The sequence below is a fragment of the Mus musculus genome, chromosome 8, assembly GCF_000001635.26.
Source record: "Mus musculus strain C57BL/6J chromosome 8, GRCm38.p6 C57BL/6J".
Lineage (NCBI taxonomy): Eukaryota > Metazoa > Chordata > Mammalia > Rodentia > Muridae > Mus > Mus musculus.
The window spans coordinates 22,923,686-22,943,831 of NC_000074.6; the positions used below are offsets into that span (position 1 = coordinate 22,923,686).

Genomic DNA, 20,146 nt, shown 5'->3' on the forward strand with positions numbered 1-20,146 from the left:
TGACCATTTCAAACCCAGCGCTCTCTGTGCTCATCTGTCGTTCACTCACTCCGAGTCAGATAGCTCCTGGTCTGAGGAACAGAGGAGGCAGTCCAGGTGGGACCGCGGCTGCCTCCATACGCCTGCGCTTACAATAAGCACTCTGATGTCACTGACTCAAAACACCAGTCGTGATATATCTTACTTATTATGCTCTATAGCACTAGAAGGGAAAAATACTGCTAATTAAGATTTTTGAGATCCCACTTGACAAAATGCTAGCCAGTTTTTATGTTATGCAAGGATGTGATAAAAATAGATCTCAGAATCTGTGAAGTAGAGCATTTAGAAAGGCTTTGTAAACCAGGGATATTGTCTTATACCTATAATCTCAGAAGGCCAAGGCAGGAGGATTGCCATGAAGTTGAGGCCAGCCTGGGCTACACAGTAAGTTCCAGGCCAACCTGAGTTACAATCTCAGGGTAAAAAAAAAAAAACCAAAACCAAAACAACAGTAACAAAGTGTTTCTGTTATTCAAAACTAATATTTTACAGAAGTGTGTTTAGTATCATGAGTCAATCCTAATAGGATGATACAGTGATGGCATGTGATACATGAGTCTGAGGTTCTGTGTTATCATTAACAGTGGTCTTTAACTTCTTGATCCACAGTTGTATGGTTTGAATGCCAGATATTGAGTCCATGTATGTGGGTCCTGTTATTTAATGTAGTGATAGGTTTTCAGATGACCTGGATCTCCTCGGTCTCCTTTAGTGGATGGCAAGTTAGTTCATCAGTAGAAGGGAACACTTCCCTTAGGAGTTGGAAATGTCAGGGGAATTATACAGATGGTTTAAGAGTGATCAAGAGCAAATTGCTTCTTGACATTTCCATATATTAGCAGGTATGTGTTCTATAAGAAGTCATGTTTAGGTGATCATCAAGGAGTGCAGTTTGTGTGGCAGCATCTCTGGATATTCACATGGGGACCCATCATCCTTTTCATAAAAGAGCAAACTTCAGCCCAAGACACAGGGTGTCAGGGTGGACAGAGCACCGTGCTCCTGATCTTGGCCACCTTGAGTCGCCCTTGCCAGGTGCTTACCTAAGACACTGCCTGGTACTGCTGAGTGGCAGGACTTAACACTTTCTGTAATTCTGTCTGTGGCTGTGCTTCCTCATGGTAGGCAGAGACAGTACCGTGCCAGGCTGCTTCTGGGATATCAGTATTGGCATACTTTACCTAGTGAGTAAATTTCAGCCGAGATTACACTCAGATCTTTTGTTAAATGAAAATACTTTTGAAAATGAAGCTTGTAGGCTGAAGTTAATTCTTTTAGGAAACCAACACAGCCATTTCACATCTAGGTTCTCACCTCCCTCCTCATCTGTTCAGGCTTGATGACGTTAGGATATTAGAAGATGCATTTGGTCGACTTAGAACAGCAGGTACTGTCATCCTGCCATTTCAGAGGCTGTGTGTCCTGATCACCGACAACTTCTCCTAGGCTAGACTAAGAATGTGCCTAGTGACGTGCGTAGCTGATATGTATGATTCCAGAACCAAAGAGCAGTTTCCTGATCACTTTCTGTCTTGTATGTTTTTTCCCTTTAGGTTGATGGGAACGTGAGTACCATTTATTGTCAAAATCTGTGTCTCTTGGCAAAGTTGTTTCTTGACCACAAAACACTCTATTATGACGTGGAGCCATTTCTTTTCTATGTTCTAACACAGAATGATGTCAAGGGCTGCCACCTTGTTGGCTACTTTTCTAAAGTAAGTATGTCAGTTTCAAATTGTTTGAATTCATGTAGAAATCTGGGATAATCTCCTAGTTCTCGGAGGGGATACAGCAACATGTAAAATCTTGTAGATAAACTTCTAGCTTTTTCAGAAAGGAAGTAGAAGGAATATTCAGAAACTTAACAACGCTAGAAGATGCCTAGTAACCCTGAACAGACTATTCTCCTAGGAGAACTGTGGTAATACTCAAGAGGAAAAACTCTTAAACGACCTCTAGTCCCATGGTGATAACAGGTAGAGCCTGTGAGGTAAACACTGGCATTGCCTCTGGGTTCTTTACCAACAGAAACACTCTAACTGGAGTTTTAGGCATGGAAGTGTAGTTTCTACTCAAAATATCTGACAGTTGTACTTAAAGCAAATCCATGGTAAAAGTTTTAAGTGTGTAAAACAGGCGGCTGGAAAGGCTTAGCTTTGTAACAGGTCTTTTGGGCTACTTTCCTAGTTAAATAGGATTGAAAAGAAATCAGCTACTTTATGAAAATGTGTTTGTGTCCCACATTTAGGAATAGTTTGTGTAGAGCTGGTGCTGTAGTCCATGGTAACTTGCCCTCTGTAGCAGTGCAGGAGCTGCCAAAAATGCCGTGCTGGCGTGGGGCTGCCAACCCCTGGCTGCCCTGATTCCTTTGCTGAGCTTGGGCTTCAGGACTTGGTTTTGGTGGCAGGTTATTGTAGATGATGGAATCACTGTGTTTTCTGTTATCGCCTTCTGGGGTGGTTGCTTTGCACCTGTGGTAGTGATGAGCATTGTCCTGCCTTCCCCCAGTGGCCTTTCTTGATGTGCATTGCTCTTCCCAAAGGCCCGTGACTGCTTTGGCTGGTAGTCTTTGTTTTAGTGACTAGCACTGCTATTCAATAGGCTTTACCCGACTATTGTTCTAAAACTTGCCTTCTTGTTCTCCACTAGGAAAAGCACTGCCAACAGAAATACAATGTCTCCTGTATAATGATTCTTCCCCAATACCAACGTAAGGGCTACGGCAGGTTTCTCATCGATTTCAGTAAGGATTGTATTAACATATTTTCTCATTATATCCTCTGGGGGAATTTTTAGATTTGTATATTTAAAGATTTCTTGTATTTCTTTGTTCCCCTCCCCCCCCCCCCCCCCCGCCATCCCACCTTTAAATTTATTATGTCCCACAGAATGCATGTGGAACTCGGGAACAACATGCAGGAGGAGTCAGTGTCCCCTCTGCCTGTGTGCCCTGGACAGTGACCTCAGGTCATTAGCTTGGTAGCAGTCATCTTTACCCACTGAGTTGCCTCTCCATTTCTCACCACATTATTGTGGTAGCTTCTTAAACTTGTTGTAAAAGATTGATTTATTTTATGTATATGAGTACACAGTAGCTCTACTGATGGTTGTGAACCACCATGTGGTTGGTGCGATTTGAACTCAGGACCTTCAGAAGAGCAGTCAGTGCTCTTAACTGCTGAGCCATCTCTCCAGCCCAGGTTCTTAAACTTAAAGCTATGGTCCTTTTTCTTTTGGCTTAGTACAAAATATCTTTTTATAACTAGTGCCAAATACAGTTTTATGGGGGCCAGCAAGATGGTTCAGTTAGTTGGTCAAGGAACTTGCTACCAAGCCAAATGACTTGAGCTTAATCCCTGTAATAACTCACATGGTAGAAGAAAAGAACCACCTTCTAGAAGTTGCACACACACACACACACACACACACACACACACACACACACACTACGGTAGTGTCTTTAATGTGCATTGCTGAATTCTGGTAGAACTTAGTTATGTGCAGTGACGCTGATTGCCAGCACATCAGGAATGCTGCATAGCTGCTGTGTAGCTACTTAATGACGTCCATAGAGAAGCACTGCATTGCCTGTTTGCTTTGTCCCATTATCTGAGTAAATGTGTATGTTTACTTCTACCAATTTAAAAAAAACAAAAAACACAGCACAGCTTTAAAATGCCCTAGTAAATAGATCTTACAGGAGATGATTTCATCTGAGTTAGAAAGTGAGAGCTAACAGTTCTAGAGAGGAAATGGTGAAACGTGCGTCCTGTTCTAAAGTGACTGTCTTAGTTAGGTTTTACTTCTGTGAAGAGACACCAGGCATGAATGACCAAGGCAACTCTTATAAGGACAACATTTAATTGGGGCTGGCTCACAGGTTCAGAGGTTCAGTCCATTATCATCAAGACAGGAGTATGGCAGCATCCAGGCAGGCATGGTACAGGAGGAGCTGAGAGTTCTACATCTTCATCTGAAGGCTGCTAGCAGAACACTGACTTTCAGACAGCTAGGATGAGAGTCTTAAAGCCCACACCCACAGTGACACACCCACTCCAACAGGGCCACACCTTCTAATAGTGCCACTCCCTGGACCTAGCGTATACAAAACATCACTGTGATAGTGGGAAGAATTGTTGAAAAGACACCATGTAGAAATAATGAGTAACACTAAGTAAGGATACTTTGTTTTGTTGTTTGGATTTCCGCTCTGAATCCCTGGCTAGCCTGGAACTACAGAGCACTGCCTGCCCCTGGCTCCTGAATACTGCAGCGCTACAGTGTCTGACCCAACTTAAGATTTGATTCTAGTCCTGAGAACGTAATTCTCATCTGAGCCATTTAAGCTTGCTTTCCTTGCCTCTGACTGTGTTGAGTGATGTGTGTATGTGGGGTTGGGTATAGGGGTTGCATTACTGCTAATCACAACACTTGGGAGGGAGGCTGGGCCCCCAGGTGCCACACCTAGCTGCACAAGAAAGACCTTATCTCACAAAGGCAAACAAAGTTAGGGAAATATTATAATCATGTTAATATTTTTGAGGTGTGTTTGTTAACTGTATCTTAACCTTTTCTTGTGTAATGTATTTTTCTAGATTACCATTCTTAGACTGATTTTAAATATTCCTGAATGATAAAAGCGATTTCTTTTCTACTGTTTGTATTTTCAGTGATTTTTCTCTGAAAACTTTTGTCCCTTCTATTTATTTGCAGTTCTTGAAAGCTTTGTACTAAACTAGAGAAGTATACCATAGCATGCTTCCCCAGAGCACAGTCATGCTTCCCAAGTTTGAGGCAGCAAAGAGTGTGCACTAGTCCTTCCCAGAGGAGCCACAATCTCCCCCCTCATCTGTTGCTTGTTCTCCCTTCACTCTTCCCAGTCCCTCCCTCCACTCCCTTTCTGTTTCCCTTTAAAAAAAGAAAGAGCTGGCCTCTCAGAGATATCCACCAAACATGGCCTCACAAGTTACACAGTAAGACTAAGCACAAACCTCATAGCAAGGCTGGAAGAGGCAGAAGCCACAAATCCTAGTAGGCTTCCACATAGCCAATGCATCCTTGGGTCACACACATATTGTGGTCCTTGGATCACAGATAGGTGTCGCCCTCTAGTGGTTCAGATAAAACAAAGATTTGATTTGATTTGATTTTTGCTGTCCCCTATGGTAGTACATGGAAATTTAAATATTTTTTTACTTTAATCTTACTCATACAGCTTGTTGCTAGAAACCTTTATTTTGTTTTTAGAAGTTTGGATATTTTAACAAGACATATTGACTATAGACAAAATATTATTAGCTTTTAATGTTCAATATATAAACATATAATCTTCCCTGAGAATTGTTTTAAAGTAGATTTACAAGTTTAGTCTCCATCTTTGAAGGAATTGTCTTTGAAAGGAAAATTGATGATAGTACTTTGATTGGTTGTGTAAAGAAATATTGTTATTGTTAAGATATCTGATACATTTGTAACCTGGGTTTCTTAGGTTATTTGTTATCAAAGCGTGAAGGCCAAGCAGGCTCTCCTGAGAAACCATTATCAGATCTAGGTCGTCTCTCCTACATGGCTTACTGGAAGAGTGTGATCCTGGAGTGCCTTTATCACCAAAATGACAAGCAGATCAGCATCAAGAAGCTGAGCAAGCTGACTGGAGTCTGCCCTCAGGACATCACGTCCACACTGCACCACCTACGAATGCTGGACTTCCGCAGTGACCAGTGAGTGTCACACCCTCTGTATATTTTATGCATGTGATCACGTTGACTAGGTGGCTGAGGGGTTATGGGAAAGGTGACAACACAAGTCAGGTATCAGTCTCTGGATACCTGCTGTGAGCCCTCAGACAGGATCTGTGCGGCCAGGTAGGTCATCACTTCTTTCTGTGGTGGTCAGGTCTGGTGAACACACACAGGCTTCTTCTATTCTATGAGGTTTGCCCCTAAGCCACCGAATTGTTCATCTTCGAGTTTAACTAGTTATCTTCTAAGAAGCTTCCTCCCTCTAATGTGAAGAAGTAGCAGCTCTAAAAAATCATTGTCGTTAAGTAAAATATGTTCATTTTACTTAGTTTACCTCCTATATCTGACACTAAGTAAAATACATGTTAAAAGGAAGGACAGAATTTACTTTTGCTTAAAATGGTCAGAGAAGCTCACAAGTTACAAACCATTTGAGGTGAATAAAGAAGGCTAGGAACGGGGCTCAGGGGAGCAGGGAGGAGTGCCCGGTGAGCTATGGGCAGTGGGGCTGGATGAGCAGCCTCTGTCACAGTGACACGAGGATGGCCCTAGCCCTTGTGCTCACAGTGCCTGCTCCATCCTTCTAAGCAGCTGCTTCTGAAAAACACTCATCTCTAGGGTCTTAGGGTTGTGTCTCCCTGTTCACTATCATGTCTTATATATTGTTGATTGCTATAAACTTTTCTCTGGTTGTAGATTTGTGATTATCCGCCGGGAGAAACTTATCCAGGATCACATGGCAAAGCTGCAGCTGAACCTTCGGCCTGTAGATGTAGATCCAGAGTGCTTACGCTGGACTCCAGTCATAGTCTCCAATTCTGTGGTCTCCGAGGATGAAGACGAGGAGGCCGATGAGGGAGAGAAAGAAGAGCCCCAAGGCCAAGAAAGAGAGCTAGAGACCAGGGTAAAGGTATGAAGGTTATTATGGCTTTTATAAATATATGTAATATAATATAAACAAAATATCCTTACTAGAGGGCCAGGGAGATAACATGCTTAGTTGATGAAAATATTTAAACTAGAAGACTTTGTTTGATCCCTGGGACTCATTTTGCAAAGCTGGGCACAATATCCCCTATGTGTAACTCCAGTGCTGGGGAGGTGGAGATGGGAGGAAACCCCACAGGTTAACCTTGGTGAGTCTCAAATACAGAGAAACCTCATCTCACAAAGAAAGGTACAGGGGCTGGAGAGATGTCTCAGTCATCGGGAGTACTTGCTGCTTTGCAGAGGACCCAGGTTCAGTTCTCATGACAGTCATGGCAGTCTAAGAGCTAGACACTGAGCATGTGGTGCCCACATGACACTCATATACATCAAAAGGAAGGATAGATACCCACGGTTGTCGCTTGTCTCCGTGTGTGTGTGTGTGTGTGTGTGTGTGTGTGTGTGTGTGTGTGAGAGAGAGAGAGAGAGAGAGAGAGAGAGAGAGAGAGAGAGAGAACTTGTACAGACTCACAAATTTACAAACATGTACATGCACATATTCACACTAGAACTTCAGAGTTTCTTTTAATGATAGACATTTCAGGAAAATTGCTCTTATCTACATTTGTTTTTTAAGGTTTAGACCACTAGGAAACCATTAGTTTTCTGACAGTGTGTTAATGATTACTATTTACCAGGAAGAGTTACATTCTAAGCTATATAGTAATTAAAAACTCTGAATTGAGTTTCAATATGACAGCTGTTAAAATGAAATAAAAGTGCATTTTCCTTAATACAGAGCATTAAAGACATTATAAGCACACATCTGTTTTCACTAGAACACTGGAAATCGCACTGAATGTTTAGATGCCTTCAGAGCGTGAGTGATGGATGATAAGCTGTATCAGTTCCATTATTTTTCTTCAGGTTATACATAACATGTTTGGGATTTCCTTTGACTTTTTTTAAAGTAGCACTTTCATCCTTTATGTCCTCCTCTGATAGGTGAGAGAGGAAAAAAAGTCATCTACTTTATTGTATTTTAATTTAAATTAAACATCCAAAATTTTTTTTAAGATTTCCCATATTTCTTGGATGTCTTCTTCTCCTGGCGCACGTTCCTATAGCCCAGCGGCTCTCAACCTGTGGTCATGACCTCTTCACAGGGTCTTCTAAGACCATGGGAAAACACAGATATTTACACTGTGATTCGTAACAGTAGCACAGTTACACTTATGTAGTAGCTATGAAATAATTTTATGGTTGGGGCTCACCACAACATGAGGAACTGTATTAAAGGGTGGCAACGTTAGGAAGGGTGAAAACCACTGTTATAACCTGTTCTTCCTAGTTTTTCAATTTTTCATTTCTATAAAATGTTATAATCTCATCTACCATCTATAAGATCACAAACACTTACTTTGATATCAAAGATGGCATTTTTTAGTAGTTATGAGCACAAGATAGAGTCAGAGTTCTGAATTTGGGCCTCCGGTTACCTCATTTAGAGACTAGCATCATAATACTTCATTGTATTGTTATGAGAAGTAAACTAATAATTAACTATAAATACATTTTTAAGTGGCCAAAGGGAAAGAGTATTCAGGGTAACTATTAAATACTTAATAATTTTTTTCCAAAGTTCTGTTTTCTTATCTTAACCAAGCAGACTGAAAAAAAATCAATGTTGTTTTTGTTTGTTTTGTTTTCCTTAATTAGGTGGGGAAGTCTGTGTCTCGGGAGAAAAAAGATCAGGAGTCTTCCTCTTTAATAGAAACTGACAAGAAGCCAGAAGTTAAGGAACTAGCCAGTTCTTCACGTTTGAGCAAACAGGCCCTTCCTCGGGACAGTCTTCCTGCAAATAGCCAGCCACCTCGGAGGGGCCGCTGTGGGAGGAAGAACAGAAAGACACAAGAACGCTTTGGTGATAAAGATTCTAAGATGCTTGTGGATGAGACACTATCCGCTTCTCAAGAGCAATATGGAGACTGCGAGGAAAAGTCAGAAACCTCCCAAGAACGGTTCACTGAGATGGAAGAGCAGTTGGCAGCCCCTCAAGTGCAAGCAGACGGGAAACCAGACATCCCCAAGGGGAGGTTCAGTGAGAGCGTTGAGTTGTGGCGAGGACAGCTGAAGAAAAGCCCTGAGACCCTGAAGTGCCGATTGCCAGAAGGAAATGACCGGCTTCCGTGCTGCTACACCGATGGTGACAGGGCTGTCTTTAGGGGCTTCAGCGAGAGCAGTGAGGAGGAGGAAGAGCCAGAGAGTCCCCGGTCAAACTCGCCACCAATTCTCACGAAGCCCACACTGAAAAGAAAGGTGATGCATCTTTGTGTTCGTCCTCTGTAGTTGAGGCTTGCTATGTGGCTTGCTGTGCCGTGCAGTTCTGCAGTAGAGCACACGAGGCTCATGCGCTGTCTCATAAACTCGTGCAGACGCACGAGGGCAAGTAACTAAAGTCCTGGAAAGTGTAGCTCCTGGTACGGTGGCACTGACTGCTTTTTGGCAGACATGTCCCAAGCTGTGGTCTGCATTGCCCAGGCCAGTCACAATGCAGGCTGCCACACTCCAGCCAGGAGAGGAGAGGCAGCTATCTCACCCAGAGCCACGAGGTCATTCCTTTCTGTAGCAGGGGTATTAAAAAGTGCAAGGCTGTTTAAAGGAAGACCTTTAAGAATGTATTTTAGATTTGCACCGTTAATGCAAAGACATAACACAAAATTCTCATAAGCTCCAGACTCTGTGCCTGTGTGAGGCACATTCGTCACAGTTCAACATAGGCGTTACTTAGTACAGACCATGCTTTATTCAGAGTTCTCGTTGGCCTCAGTGGCCTTTCTCTGCTTAGGATCCCACCGAACTTTCCATGTTATGTTAGTTATTCTCTTCTGGGTTGTGAATTTCTCAGACTTTGATTGTCTTTAGTATGACCTTGAAGGTTGTGAGTTCAAGTATTTTATCTGTTATCCATCATTAACTAGAATGAGGTAATGTATTTGAGAGTAAGGCAAAGGAGGCAGAGAAGCAAGCACTAGTCTCATCACATCATCTGGTGGGTATTGTATTGTGTGGCATATGGGAGTCAGGTAGAGGACTCCACTTTGCTGTTGGCCTTGGCCCTCCTGGGTTTCTCTGCTGCTGCTGTTACTTTGTTTCCCCTTTTTCCTGGGGAAGAGGAAAGGCATGAGTGCAGATCGGGCTTAGCCTGGGTGTGGCTACTCACTATAGCAGCAGAGCACCTGCATAGGTTACATAGGTCCCTTCTGCTGTCGCCATTAGAAAGGACCTGGTACTTGAGTTTGTAGCACTGTTTTAAACTTAGCGCCTCCCATCCAGCACTGGCCATGTTTGTTGTGTTGCTCCTGTTTATACTCACAGTATCATCGTCATGGCGAGTTTCTTTTGTTTTAAGTGCTTTCTGATAGTACAAGGTCCTACAAATTTATCTGAAATATTTCTTGCCTCCGCTGCAGAATCAGCCCTTCTCTAAGGAGCAGAGCTATTTTTACTCTAACTTGAAAATTCTCAGTAGATTTTGAAGTAGAGAAAAATTAAAGTGATTAACTCTCCTGTTGATTGCATGATCATAAAGAATGTATCTTTGCAGCCGGGTGTGGTGGCAGAGGCAGGCGGATTTCTGAGTTCGTGGCCAGCCTGGTCTACAAAGTGAGTTCCAGGACAGCCAGGGCTACACAGAGAAACCCTGTCTTGGAAAAACAAAAACAAAAACAAAAACAAAAGAATGTATCTTTGCCATCCTAGGGTTTATTTCTCCAGTTTATGTGGTAAAACAAGTATGCTATTTTCTTGTGTAAAAAACACTAGTATTGGGTGTTAGAGAGATGGGTCAGTGGTTAAGGTACTCACTGCTCTTCCAAAGGTCCTGAGTTCAATTCCTAGCATCCACATGGCAGCTCACCACTGTCTGGTGTGCAGATGAACATGCAGACAAAGTACCCATGTACATAAATACACACATAAATAAAATTTAAAAAGTAATTGTAAATAAAAAAGTAAATGTGTAGAAAACACACAAAAAATATTGTAACAGCCAGTGAACTTGTATGCAAAGTACTTAGACAGTCTTAAAATTTACTGAAGGACGCTCAGGATTATTTTATGGCCTAGATGTATGACCTTGCATAAGTGCTAACCTTTCTAGCCTCTGTACAAGGATGTGATTCAGTCATTCCTGGGCTGTTGTCTCTGTAGCTTGGTGACATCACTGTGTTATGTAAGCTATTAGGTCAGCCCCGTGTCAGTGTGTGCTGTGTGCGCCAAGTCTCAGGCCGTGCTGCTGTTTTCTCTTCTCTGTCAAGTGAATGCATTTCTGCTCTGCGTTTGTGTGCTCTGCTCTAGCTAGTTTCCCCAAATGGCGTGCACATTTATTGATCTGCTAATGCATGGTGATGTATAAGATGGAATGTTTCTATTCCTTTTGCTCTTGAACAGAAGTAGAGGGCGTAGTCTCTGAGGCACTTTAGCATTAGAGCAGGTGGCGCTGTAAAGTGTAAAATGTCGATGAGCTGAGAAGATGCACCAACACCATGTGCTCTCTGGACACTTGCTCTTCATATCAGAGCGGGCCTTAGTGCCCAAAATCTGTGCGGATTTTGTTGTTCCTCCCCCTTCCCCCCCTTCCCCATTCCCCTTCCCCTCCTTCCCCTCCTTCCCCCTTTCCCCCATCCCCCTTCCCCCTTCCCTTTCCTTCCCTTCGCGCGCGCGTGCGTGCGTGAGTGTGTGTAAGAGTACATGTGTATGTGTTGGTGGGCTTGCACTTGGTGGGTGTGTAGAGGTCAGGGGACATTTCTAAGGATTTAGTTCCCCCACTTGTATATGGGATCCAAGGTTGATCCCAGGTTGTCAGGTTGCCCAGTTTGCACAGGAAACTTCACCTGTGGAGCCACCTCACTGACCACACACATCTCTGTGTTCTTAACACTTTGTCTTTACCAGAGTATCTGTTGGCAAACTGCATCTTTGTTTTAAATATGTTAGTTCTGCAAAGCTTTAAAACTTTTATGTTAAAGCAGGGAAAAAAGCTCATTACTATAAATAAAATACCTGCTTTCTTTACTACATAGAAACCGATTCTTCACCGAAGACGAAGAGTCCGCAAGCGGAAACACCACAATAGCAGTGTAGTCACAGAGACCATCTCTGAGACCACGGAGGTGTTAGATGAGCCTTTTGAAGACTCTGACTCTGAGAGACCAATGCCACGACTGGAGCCTACATTTGAGATGGAGGAAGAGGAGGAGGAGGAGGAGGAGGAGAGTGAGCTCTTCCCCAGAGGGTACTTCCATTGCCTGTCCTCACAGGACATCCTTAGGTGTCAGTCCTCCTCCAAGAGGCCGTCTAAAGAGGAAGAGGAGGAGGAGGAGGAGTCAGACGACGCAGATGGTAGGTTTACACACTGTTCCTTAGAGTAGTTTCTGTGTGTCTTTGAAAATAGAGAAGTAATCACTACAGACCCTTCCTTCCCCAAAGGGCTGGGAATGAACACAACTCACTAAGACAGGAAGGGGAAAGGTTGGCCACCTCTGCAGATATGGGGTTTATCTATCCATAGTCACGTCTGCATGTAAACGCGCTTCTTTAACCTGATCTCTTCTTGCTTTGCAGGAAATCTTAATTATTGGAAGGCCTTCCTTTTCACCTAATGTTGCCTAGGTTTTTGTCTGAATCCTCAGTTAAAGGGTGTTGGCATAACTGAGTACTGGATTCTGTGGTCTGCAGCTCGCTGAGTGCCTAGGTTTGGTGCTCAGCAGCTCTGGTAACTGAGTGACTGAGGAGGAGCCACCTGAGCATCCCTGGGGACCTCTGCCCTCTGTTCAGGAACCTTCCTGAACCATGCGTCTGATGGTGTTTACTCGCAGAGTAATCTCTTCCTTCTCGTTGTTTTGTGTTTATCTTGTTTTGTTATTTAAGACTCACTATACAGAGGTCTGACCTGCCTCAGCCTATTTGGTTCTGGGATTATAGGTGTGTACAACCCAGTAACCAGTCGTACATTTCTAATAAGTGACAATGATAACAAAATAAGCTACGTTGTATGGTGTAGCTAACATTCCGTCAATTACTATTAAAATAGACATATTCCCATGTACAGAAGCAGGCTCATTTGAGATGAGCGAGGAAGAAGGCAGGCTTGTTGGGTGCTGTGTCACCTACACCTCCATCATGTTTGTTCTGATGCCTCTGTCAGCCTTTGCATTTTCACAGGCAACTTAGAAGAAATTGTGTTGCCTGGTATTGCTTTGTACTACTTTATTTTATTTTATCTTATTTTATCTTTTGCCTTTTTTGGAAGAGCGTTTTATTTTATTCTCTTAAAATCTTGGCTTCAGACCTAGTACATAGGACCTGTATTTTTCTGACAGAATGTGTAGCTTGATAGTGATGAGCCCTGAGCTCAGACCTAGAATCAAAACCAAAACCTTTGTGGTATGTGTGTGTGCGCGCATGTGTCTATGTGTGTATATACATGTGTGTATATGTATGTTCATGTGTATGTGTGTGAATTTGTGTGCATGTGTGTGTATATTTGTATGTGAGAGAGCATATATGTGTTTGTGCATGAGTATGAGTATACATGGCAGGAGAAGACAGAAGAATTATAAGTGTGTGACACAGTCTGGCTGACCCACTTGCTGTAGCCTCTTAGGTGTTGGAAATCACAGCATACCTCACACAGTTTTCTTATTGTAAGGCTTACTCAATGATGCATGTTTTTAATGTAGTGATGATCATTAAGGTTCTTGCTTTATTTATTATAATAGGTGATGACCCAGTTTTCCTCTTGTTAGATATTGCTGTGTGTCTAGGGACCTGAGACTGTTTTGGTGTGATTGGCACTTGGTGCTGTGCTCTGTCTTGATTCACTTTGTCACAATGGTCTCTCTCCTGTGAGCTCCTATGACCTTGACAGTTCTTACTCAGACTGCTGTTGCCTTTGCTGACTTCCCAGATGTACCACAAACAAACCTTTAATTCTCTCTTCCTCTACATTCATACCCTTCTAAACTTATTAATAACTGAGAATGTATTTAATGCATTGAATTCTACTTTAAAATGATTTAAAGTTTATCTTCTGTGTCTTGCCACAATTAGGAAAAGTAATGCTACTGTTGAATTTATTTCCTCTAAATATAACTTGTCACATTGACCATTTCTTACTTGTTCGGGACTACAGATCAGTGCGTGGTTAAGACTACATACTATGCAGTTGGTCCCATTTAGCACAGTGACTAACAGCTATTCACAGGGGAGGCTTAATTGTGGTCTACAGAATTGCCTTATGATCCTACTTCAAGTAATGATTTTGTGGAAACGAAAGCAAACCAAAGAGGTAACAGAAAGCAAACAGAAGCAGCTGAGGTGTAACTTAAGCGGACACTCCTGCTCCTCTTTACTGCGTCTTCATAGGTGGTAGAATCAAGTTGCCCAGGATTAGCTCACTTCTCTGCCAGGTCACTGTGTTACTTGATGTGCAATCAGTTAGTGTTTTTCCTTAGATTCTTCTGCTGTACATGCTGGTCTCAAAGAAATGCTAGGTCTTGTAACCTCTCTCACTATCTCTTTTCTGTACAGACACTCCTGTCCTAAAGCCAGTATCTCTCTTGCGAAAATGTGATGTGAACAGTGCTTCACTTGAGCCAGATACCTCTACACCTATGAAAAAGAAAAAGGGATGGCCCAAAGGCAAGAGCCGAAAACCTATCCACTGGAAGAAAAGGCCTGGACGGAAACCAGGATTTAAATTGAATCAGGAAATCATAGCTGCTTCTGCACAGGAATGCATAGTTGAGCCCGTAGTCCCCATTAAACCAGGCCGTAAACCCAGAACTCAAGAGAATGAAGAAATTGTTGAGGTAAAGGAGGACTTGCTGGAAGAAAGGAAAGAAGAGATGCACACAGAACCAGATGAGGAGGCCGAAGAGGAAGAGGATACAACCAGCAGTGACATTAGAGCCATGTCCCCATTGGACAGCAGCAACAGCCCTGAGGCAGAACCAAAAGAACCCGAGCCAGAGGAGGAAGACGAGAAGCCTTCGGACGATCAGAGGCAGTCAGAGGAAGAGCCCCAAGAGCTGGAGGAGCAGGAGCAGGAGGAAGAAGATGAAGTGACCACAGAGGCCAACCAGAACGAAGACCATGACGCTGACGATGAGGACGAAGGCCACCTGGATTCGCTAAAGACAAAAGAGCCAGAGGAGCAGCCAGCTAGAGAAGACGACAAGGAGGAGCCTGGCATCCAGGGATCTTTTTTAGCTGCAAACATGCAGGACAGTAGGGAGAATACAAAGGATAAAGATGAGGCTGAACCGGATTCTGAGGAAGACCAGCCTTCCCATGAGGCTTCTGTGGTATCAGAAACCATGCCAGGCTCAGAGGAGGACCATGAGGAAGACTCCAACACTAAGGAAGAGTTAATTGAGCTAAAGGAGGAGGAAGAGATCCCACACAGCGAACTGGACCTGGAGACTGTACAGGCAGTGCAATCTTTGACTCAAGAAGAAAGCAGTGAGCATGAAGGAGCCTACCAGGACTGTGAAGAAACTCTTGCAGCCTGCCAGACACTGCAGAGTTACACCCACACTGATGAGGACCCCCAGATGTCAATGGTTGAAGACTGTCATGCTTCAGAGCATAATAGCCCGATATCCTCCATTCCGTCTCATCCTAGCCAGTCAGTCCGCTCTGTCAACAGCCCCAGCATGCCTGCCCTGGAGAGTGGCTACACACAGATCAGCCCAGAGCAAGGATCCCTGTCCGCACCCTCTATGCAGAACATGGAGACCAGCCCCATGATGGATGTGCCTTCCGTATCAGACCACTCTCAGCAGGTGGTAGACAGCGGCTTCAGTGATCTGGGCAGCATCGAGAGTACCACAGAGAACTATGAGAACCCAAGCAGCTATGATTCCACCATGGGCAGCAGCATTTGTGGGAATAATTCCTCTCAGAGCAGCTGCTCGTATGGCGGCCTGTCGTCTTCAAGCAGCCTCACCCAGAACAGTTGTGTTGTTACTCAGCAAATGGCCAACATGGGCAACAGCTGCAGCATGCTGCAACAGAACACTGTCCAACCAGCCGCCAACTGCAATATCAAGTCACCGCAGACTTGTGTGGTGGAAAGGCCTCCCAGTAACCAGCAGCCACCCCCGCCACCACCCCCGCCGCCACCACCACAGCAGCCGCAGCCGCCGCCACAGCAACAGGCGGCCCCACAGCCTCCCCCACCACAGCCGCAGCAGCAGCAGCAGCAACAGCAGCAGCCCCCTCCACCACAGCAGCAGCCCCAGCCCCCTCCACCACAGCAGCAGCCCCCTCTGTCTCAGTGCAGTATGAACAACAGCTTCACTGCAGCCCCCATGATAATGGAGATACCCGAGTCTGGAAGCACTGGGAATATCAGTATCTACGAGAGGATTCCAGGGGATTTTGGTGCAGGCAGCTACTCCCAACCATCAGCCACCTTCAGTCTAGCCAAGCTGCAGCAGCTGACCAACACCATCATGGACCCTCATGCCATGCCTTACAGTCATTCTCCGGCTGTGACTTCCTATGCAACCAGTGTTTCTCTGTCCAACACGGGACTGGCTCAGCTAGCTCCATCTCATCCCTTAGCCGGGACCCCTCAAGCACAAGCCACCATGACTCCACCCCCAAATCTGGCGTCTACTACTATGAACCTCACGTCACCTCTGCTACAGTGCAACATGTCTGCCACCAACATCGGAATTCCTCACACTCAGAGGTTGCAAGGGCAGATGCCAGTCAAGGGGCACATTTCTATCCGTTCCAAGTCTGCACCTTTACCCTCTGCAACTGCACACCAACAGCAGCTATATGGCCGCAGCCCACCAGCAGTTGCCATGCAGGCTGGCCCTCGTGCATTGGCTGTTCAGCGTGGCATGAACATGGGGGTTAATTTAATGCCCACTCCAGCCTATAATGTCAATTCCATGAATATGAACACCTTGAATGCCATGAACAGTTATCGAATGACACAGCCCATGATGAACAGCAGTTACCATAGTAACCCTGCCTACATGAACCAGACAGCACAGTATCCTATGCAGATGCAGATGGGGATGATGGGAAGCCAGGCCTATACCCAGCAGCCTATGCAGCCAAACCCTCACGGGAACATGATGTACACTGGCCCCTCCCATCACAGCTACATGAATGCTGCTGGCGTGCCCAAGCAGTCACTTAACGGACCTTACATGAGGAGATGAGCGAGGTGGACCGGCAGTCAGAAGCTTAAATATATATAAATAAAGGAACTTTTTATACTGACAAACCAGAGAAAAAAATGGACCTTTTTTCCAATTAAAATATTACTGTAGAGTTAGAGGAGTTTTTCTTTGGTTTATTATTATTACTGTTTTTGTTTTGTTTTTAGAAAACCTGATCTCTTTTTGGGGGTTCAACTTTGTTTTGGGTTTTTGTTTTCTTCACAGTCTTGAACATTTTACAGTAGAACTCATCTAAAGATGGATTTGGGTAGGGAAACATGCACAGAATCTTTTCATAATTAAAAGGAGCCTTACTTTCTTTATATACCACATGGACAGAAGTTATGTCAACGTGAATTTATTTTTATTTTACAATGTATGTTTCCCCTCACTGTCTGCAGCTCCCGCTGTTGTCATTTTAAATGTTATATATACATCTCAAGGGTCACCCAGGCCCTGTCCTCCAGACCCAACCTTCATTTCCCACTTCATTCCAACAGGAGGCACTTAGGGGAACTGGGATGGGGACGTGGAGAACAACCCAAGCTCCTTAAACTTAATGTTGTTGTTGTTATTATTCATAAAGTGAAGCAGGTAATGTTTCTCCTTGTAAAATTCCCTCCCCTCCTCCCTGTGTGTGCGCGCACACACACACACACACACACACACACCCCCTCTGGAAACTTTTCCCCAAGAGTGTTTCTAGGTAGACTTCATTGAAATTGTTTTTCCTTAATCAAGTATAATATAATTCTTTTTTTTTTAAAATATTCCCACTCAGCACTCAGAGACACAAAAATACTGTAAGTCTCACTTAACAGCAGAATCTCAGAGGAAAGCTGTTTGCAATCCTACTCCAGCCTTTGGAGGACTCAGAGGGTCAGCTAACAATCAGAAAGGGGAGGTGTACCTCTTGGTCTGTACCACCTGGTGGACCAGCCATAACATGCACACTCCACTCGCCTCTGTAGTATGTACTTGGAAATGTGGACTAAGGGTCTTGTGCTTGCACCTTTGACTCTGGTAACCCTCAGAGCAAGCCCCTGTGATTTGCCTGTCATATCTTATCCAGTCTCCACGAACGACTGTAGTGTCAGTGACTTAGAAAACCCCTGGTGCAGACGGAGTCCCAAGGGAGATGATGGTGTGACTCTTGTAGCTGCAGAAGTGATGCATACCTCTCGTTTTCATTTTGTCTTGAGATCCTGAATTCACCCCCAAGAACCAGTGTGCACTAGCCCCTCTCCTGTGAGGATGAGCAAGGAGAGACCCACCACCAGCATAGTAGGGCACAGCTGGCAGTAGGGCTTCAGGAGGCTCACATGTTGTCTCACTAGTTTGCCCGTTCTCTTCCTACTCGCTCCAGGGATAGGTAAAAAACTATATATATAATTATAATTATATATATATATTATATATTCCATCATTAGAAGATGGAAACTATTATACCAGTTGGTATGTGCAGTCAAATATCCAAAAGGAGGACATAATGCTTAAAAAATTACCTGTAAGCATAAATTCTCTCCTTTATTTGTACATTTTATATAGATAAATTTTTAAAGTACTAATTAGGCATTACATTTTTTTCAAATGCACAGGTTTGTTGGGCTTTTTTATAGACCTTAATTGGCTTTCTCAATTAAGTGTGTTAGCTAGAAAAGCAGAATTCCACACTGTCCCGCTATCAACTCTGAGCATGCGCAAGGCTGCGTAGGACCCAGTTTCTCTGTATATACTGTTCCGGTTCCCAGTCATCTCTGTAGAATGTGCACCGTGCTGCCCTCTCCCACATCTTCAGCTATGTCATTGCTTCCTGGATGGGATGGGGCAGGGATGGGAGGGAGGGAAGGGAGGTCTATTTGGGAGGAGGGTGGGTCAAGGCAGAAGGAGACGCTGTTGAAATGAGGGCCGTGAATTCACTTTCTGTTGGTTTGCAGTTGTGTTTGGGTTTCTTTGTTTTGTTTTGTTTTTAAATTCAATCAGGCAGCTCCCTTTTCTGCAAGCCTCTTTGTGACTGTAGAACTATTGTAGAAAAAAAAATATGTTCTTTTCTATATTATAAAAGAAAATTATCCAACACGGTAATATTGGTACCTGTCATTTTTTCACTTCTGTTTTAAAAAAATGTATTTTTAGCAAGATAACTTGGGTAATCTTCTAAAAAAGAAATTTAAAAACTCACTTGTTAGTGACTTTGATGCCTTTTAAAATGAGAGCTTTTTCATTTCATTCCATCTTTAAAATTTTTTATCTTTGTTGTAGAATATTAAAAACTATTTTAAGAAAGATAAAAATTCTCTTTAAAGAGATGTCTAGAGTGTGTGAATAGAGCCCCAGATGCCTCTAAAAGCCGCATGTACAAACCGAGTCTACTCCCGTCTGTTTATATTTGCTTTCCTGTTTTGTAACCTCTTTGTACTCTGTTCCTGGTGACTTGTAAGCCGAGGGGAGGGGCACCTAGACGCCTTGGTGTTTCTCCATGTCATACGCTCCTGGCCAGGCAGCCCCCCTCCCTCTCCTTGTATGTAATATCTTTTCCCCCTTTCTAGCAAGTACTTTCAAAAGAACTCTGTACATTTTAACATAAAAAAAATAAATTATGTTGAGCCATTTTGGATGTCTGTCTTGCCTGTGGAATTTTTCTCCCAAATGTTTCAGACTTTCCAGGATTCTTGATCCACGCGGAGACTGCAGATTCACCCTTTTCATACTCACCATAGTGTCCATTTATGCCAGTGATTAAATACCAACACATACTGGGGTGGTGGTCGTCTCACTGTGTAGGCCTAGCTGGCCTAGAACTTGCTACAGACCGGGGTGGCCTAGAACAGATCCTCCTGCCTTGAGAGTTCCAGGTGTTGGATTTTTCATTTCCCCCTTTTCTAAAGAAAATATAGTAACTTGAATTTTCTAGAGAAATCTATTTGAAAACCTAAAGGGGTTGTGATGTACTTAACACAAAAAGGGAGACACAGTTGTAATAACAACTATGTAGGTTTTTTTTATATAAATTATTAGAACTTTTATAATTGCATAATACTTTCTACTTATGAGTTGTTGTTTATCTTAAAAGATTCATCTCAGCAGCAGCCAAATGTCTAATTCAGCCACTTTCTAAGTTAATAGCGAGTTTATCTCAAGGACCAGATCCACTCCATCCCAGTACATTTCTGCTACTTTAGCATTCTT

General features: G+C 43.6%; 1 protein-coding gene across 4 annotated transcripts in view; it reads left to right on the forward strand.

The window, feature by feature from the left end:
• The window catches only part of Kat6a (K(lysine) acetyltransferase 6A), an 83,818-nt gene extending 64,244 nt beyond the window's left edge, over positions 1 to 19,574 (forward strand). For all 4 annotated transcript variants that reach the window (XM_006509113.2, NM_001081149.2, NM_001364449.1 and 1 more), the window contains 7 exons: positions 1,596 to 1,757; positions 2,692 to 2,785; positions 5,531 to 5,762; positions 6,480 to 6,693; positions 8,430 to 9,029; positions 11,795 to 12,113; positions 14,304 to 19,574. In XM_006509113.2, coding sequence (XP_006509176.1) covers positions 1,596 to 1,757; positions 2,692 to 2,785; positions 5,531 to 5,762; positions 6,480 to 6,693; positions 8,430 to 9,029; positions 11,795 to 12,113; positions 14,304 to 16,957 — 4,275 coding nt within the window. In that variant the 3' untranslated portion in view covers positions 16,958 to 19,574. The remainder of the gene's footprint in view (positions 1 to 1,595; positions 1,758 to 2,691; positions 2,786 to 5,530; positions 5,763 to 6,479; positions 6,694 to 8,429; positions 9,030 to 11,794; positions 12,114 to 14,303) is intronic.
• The last annotated feature ends 572 nt before the right edge of the window (positions 19,575 to 20,146 follow it).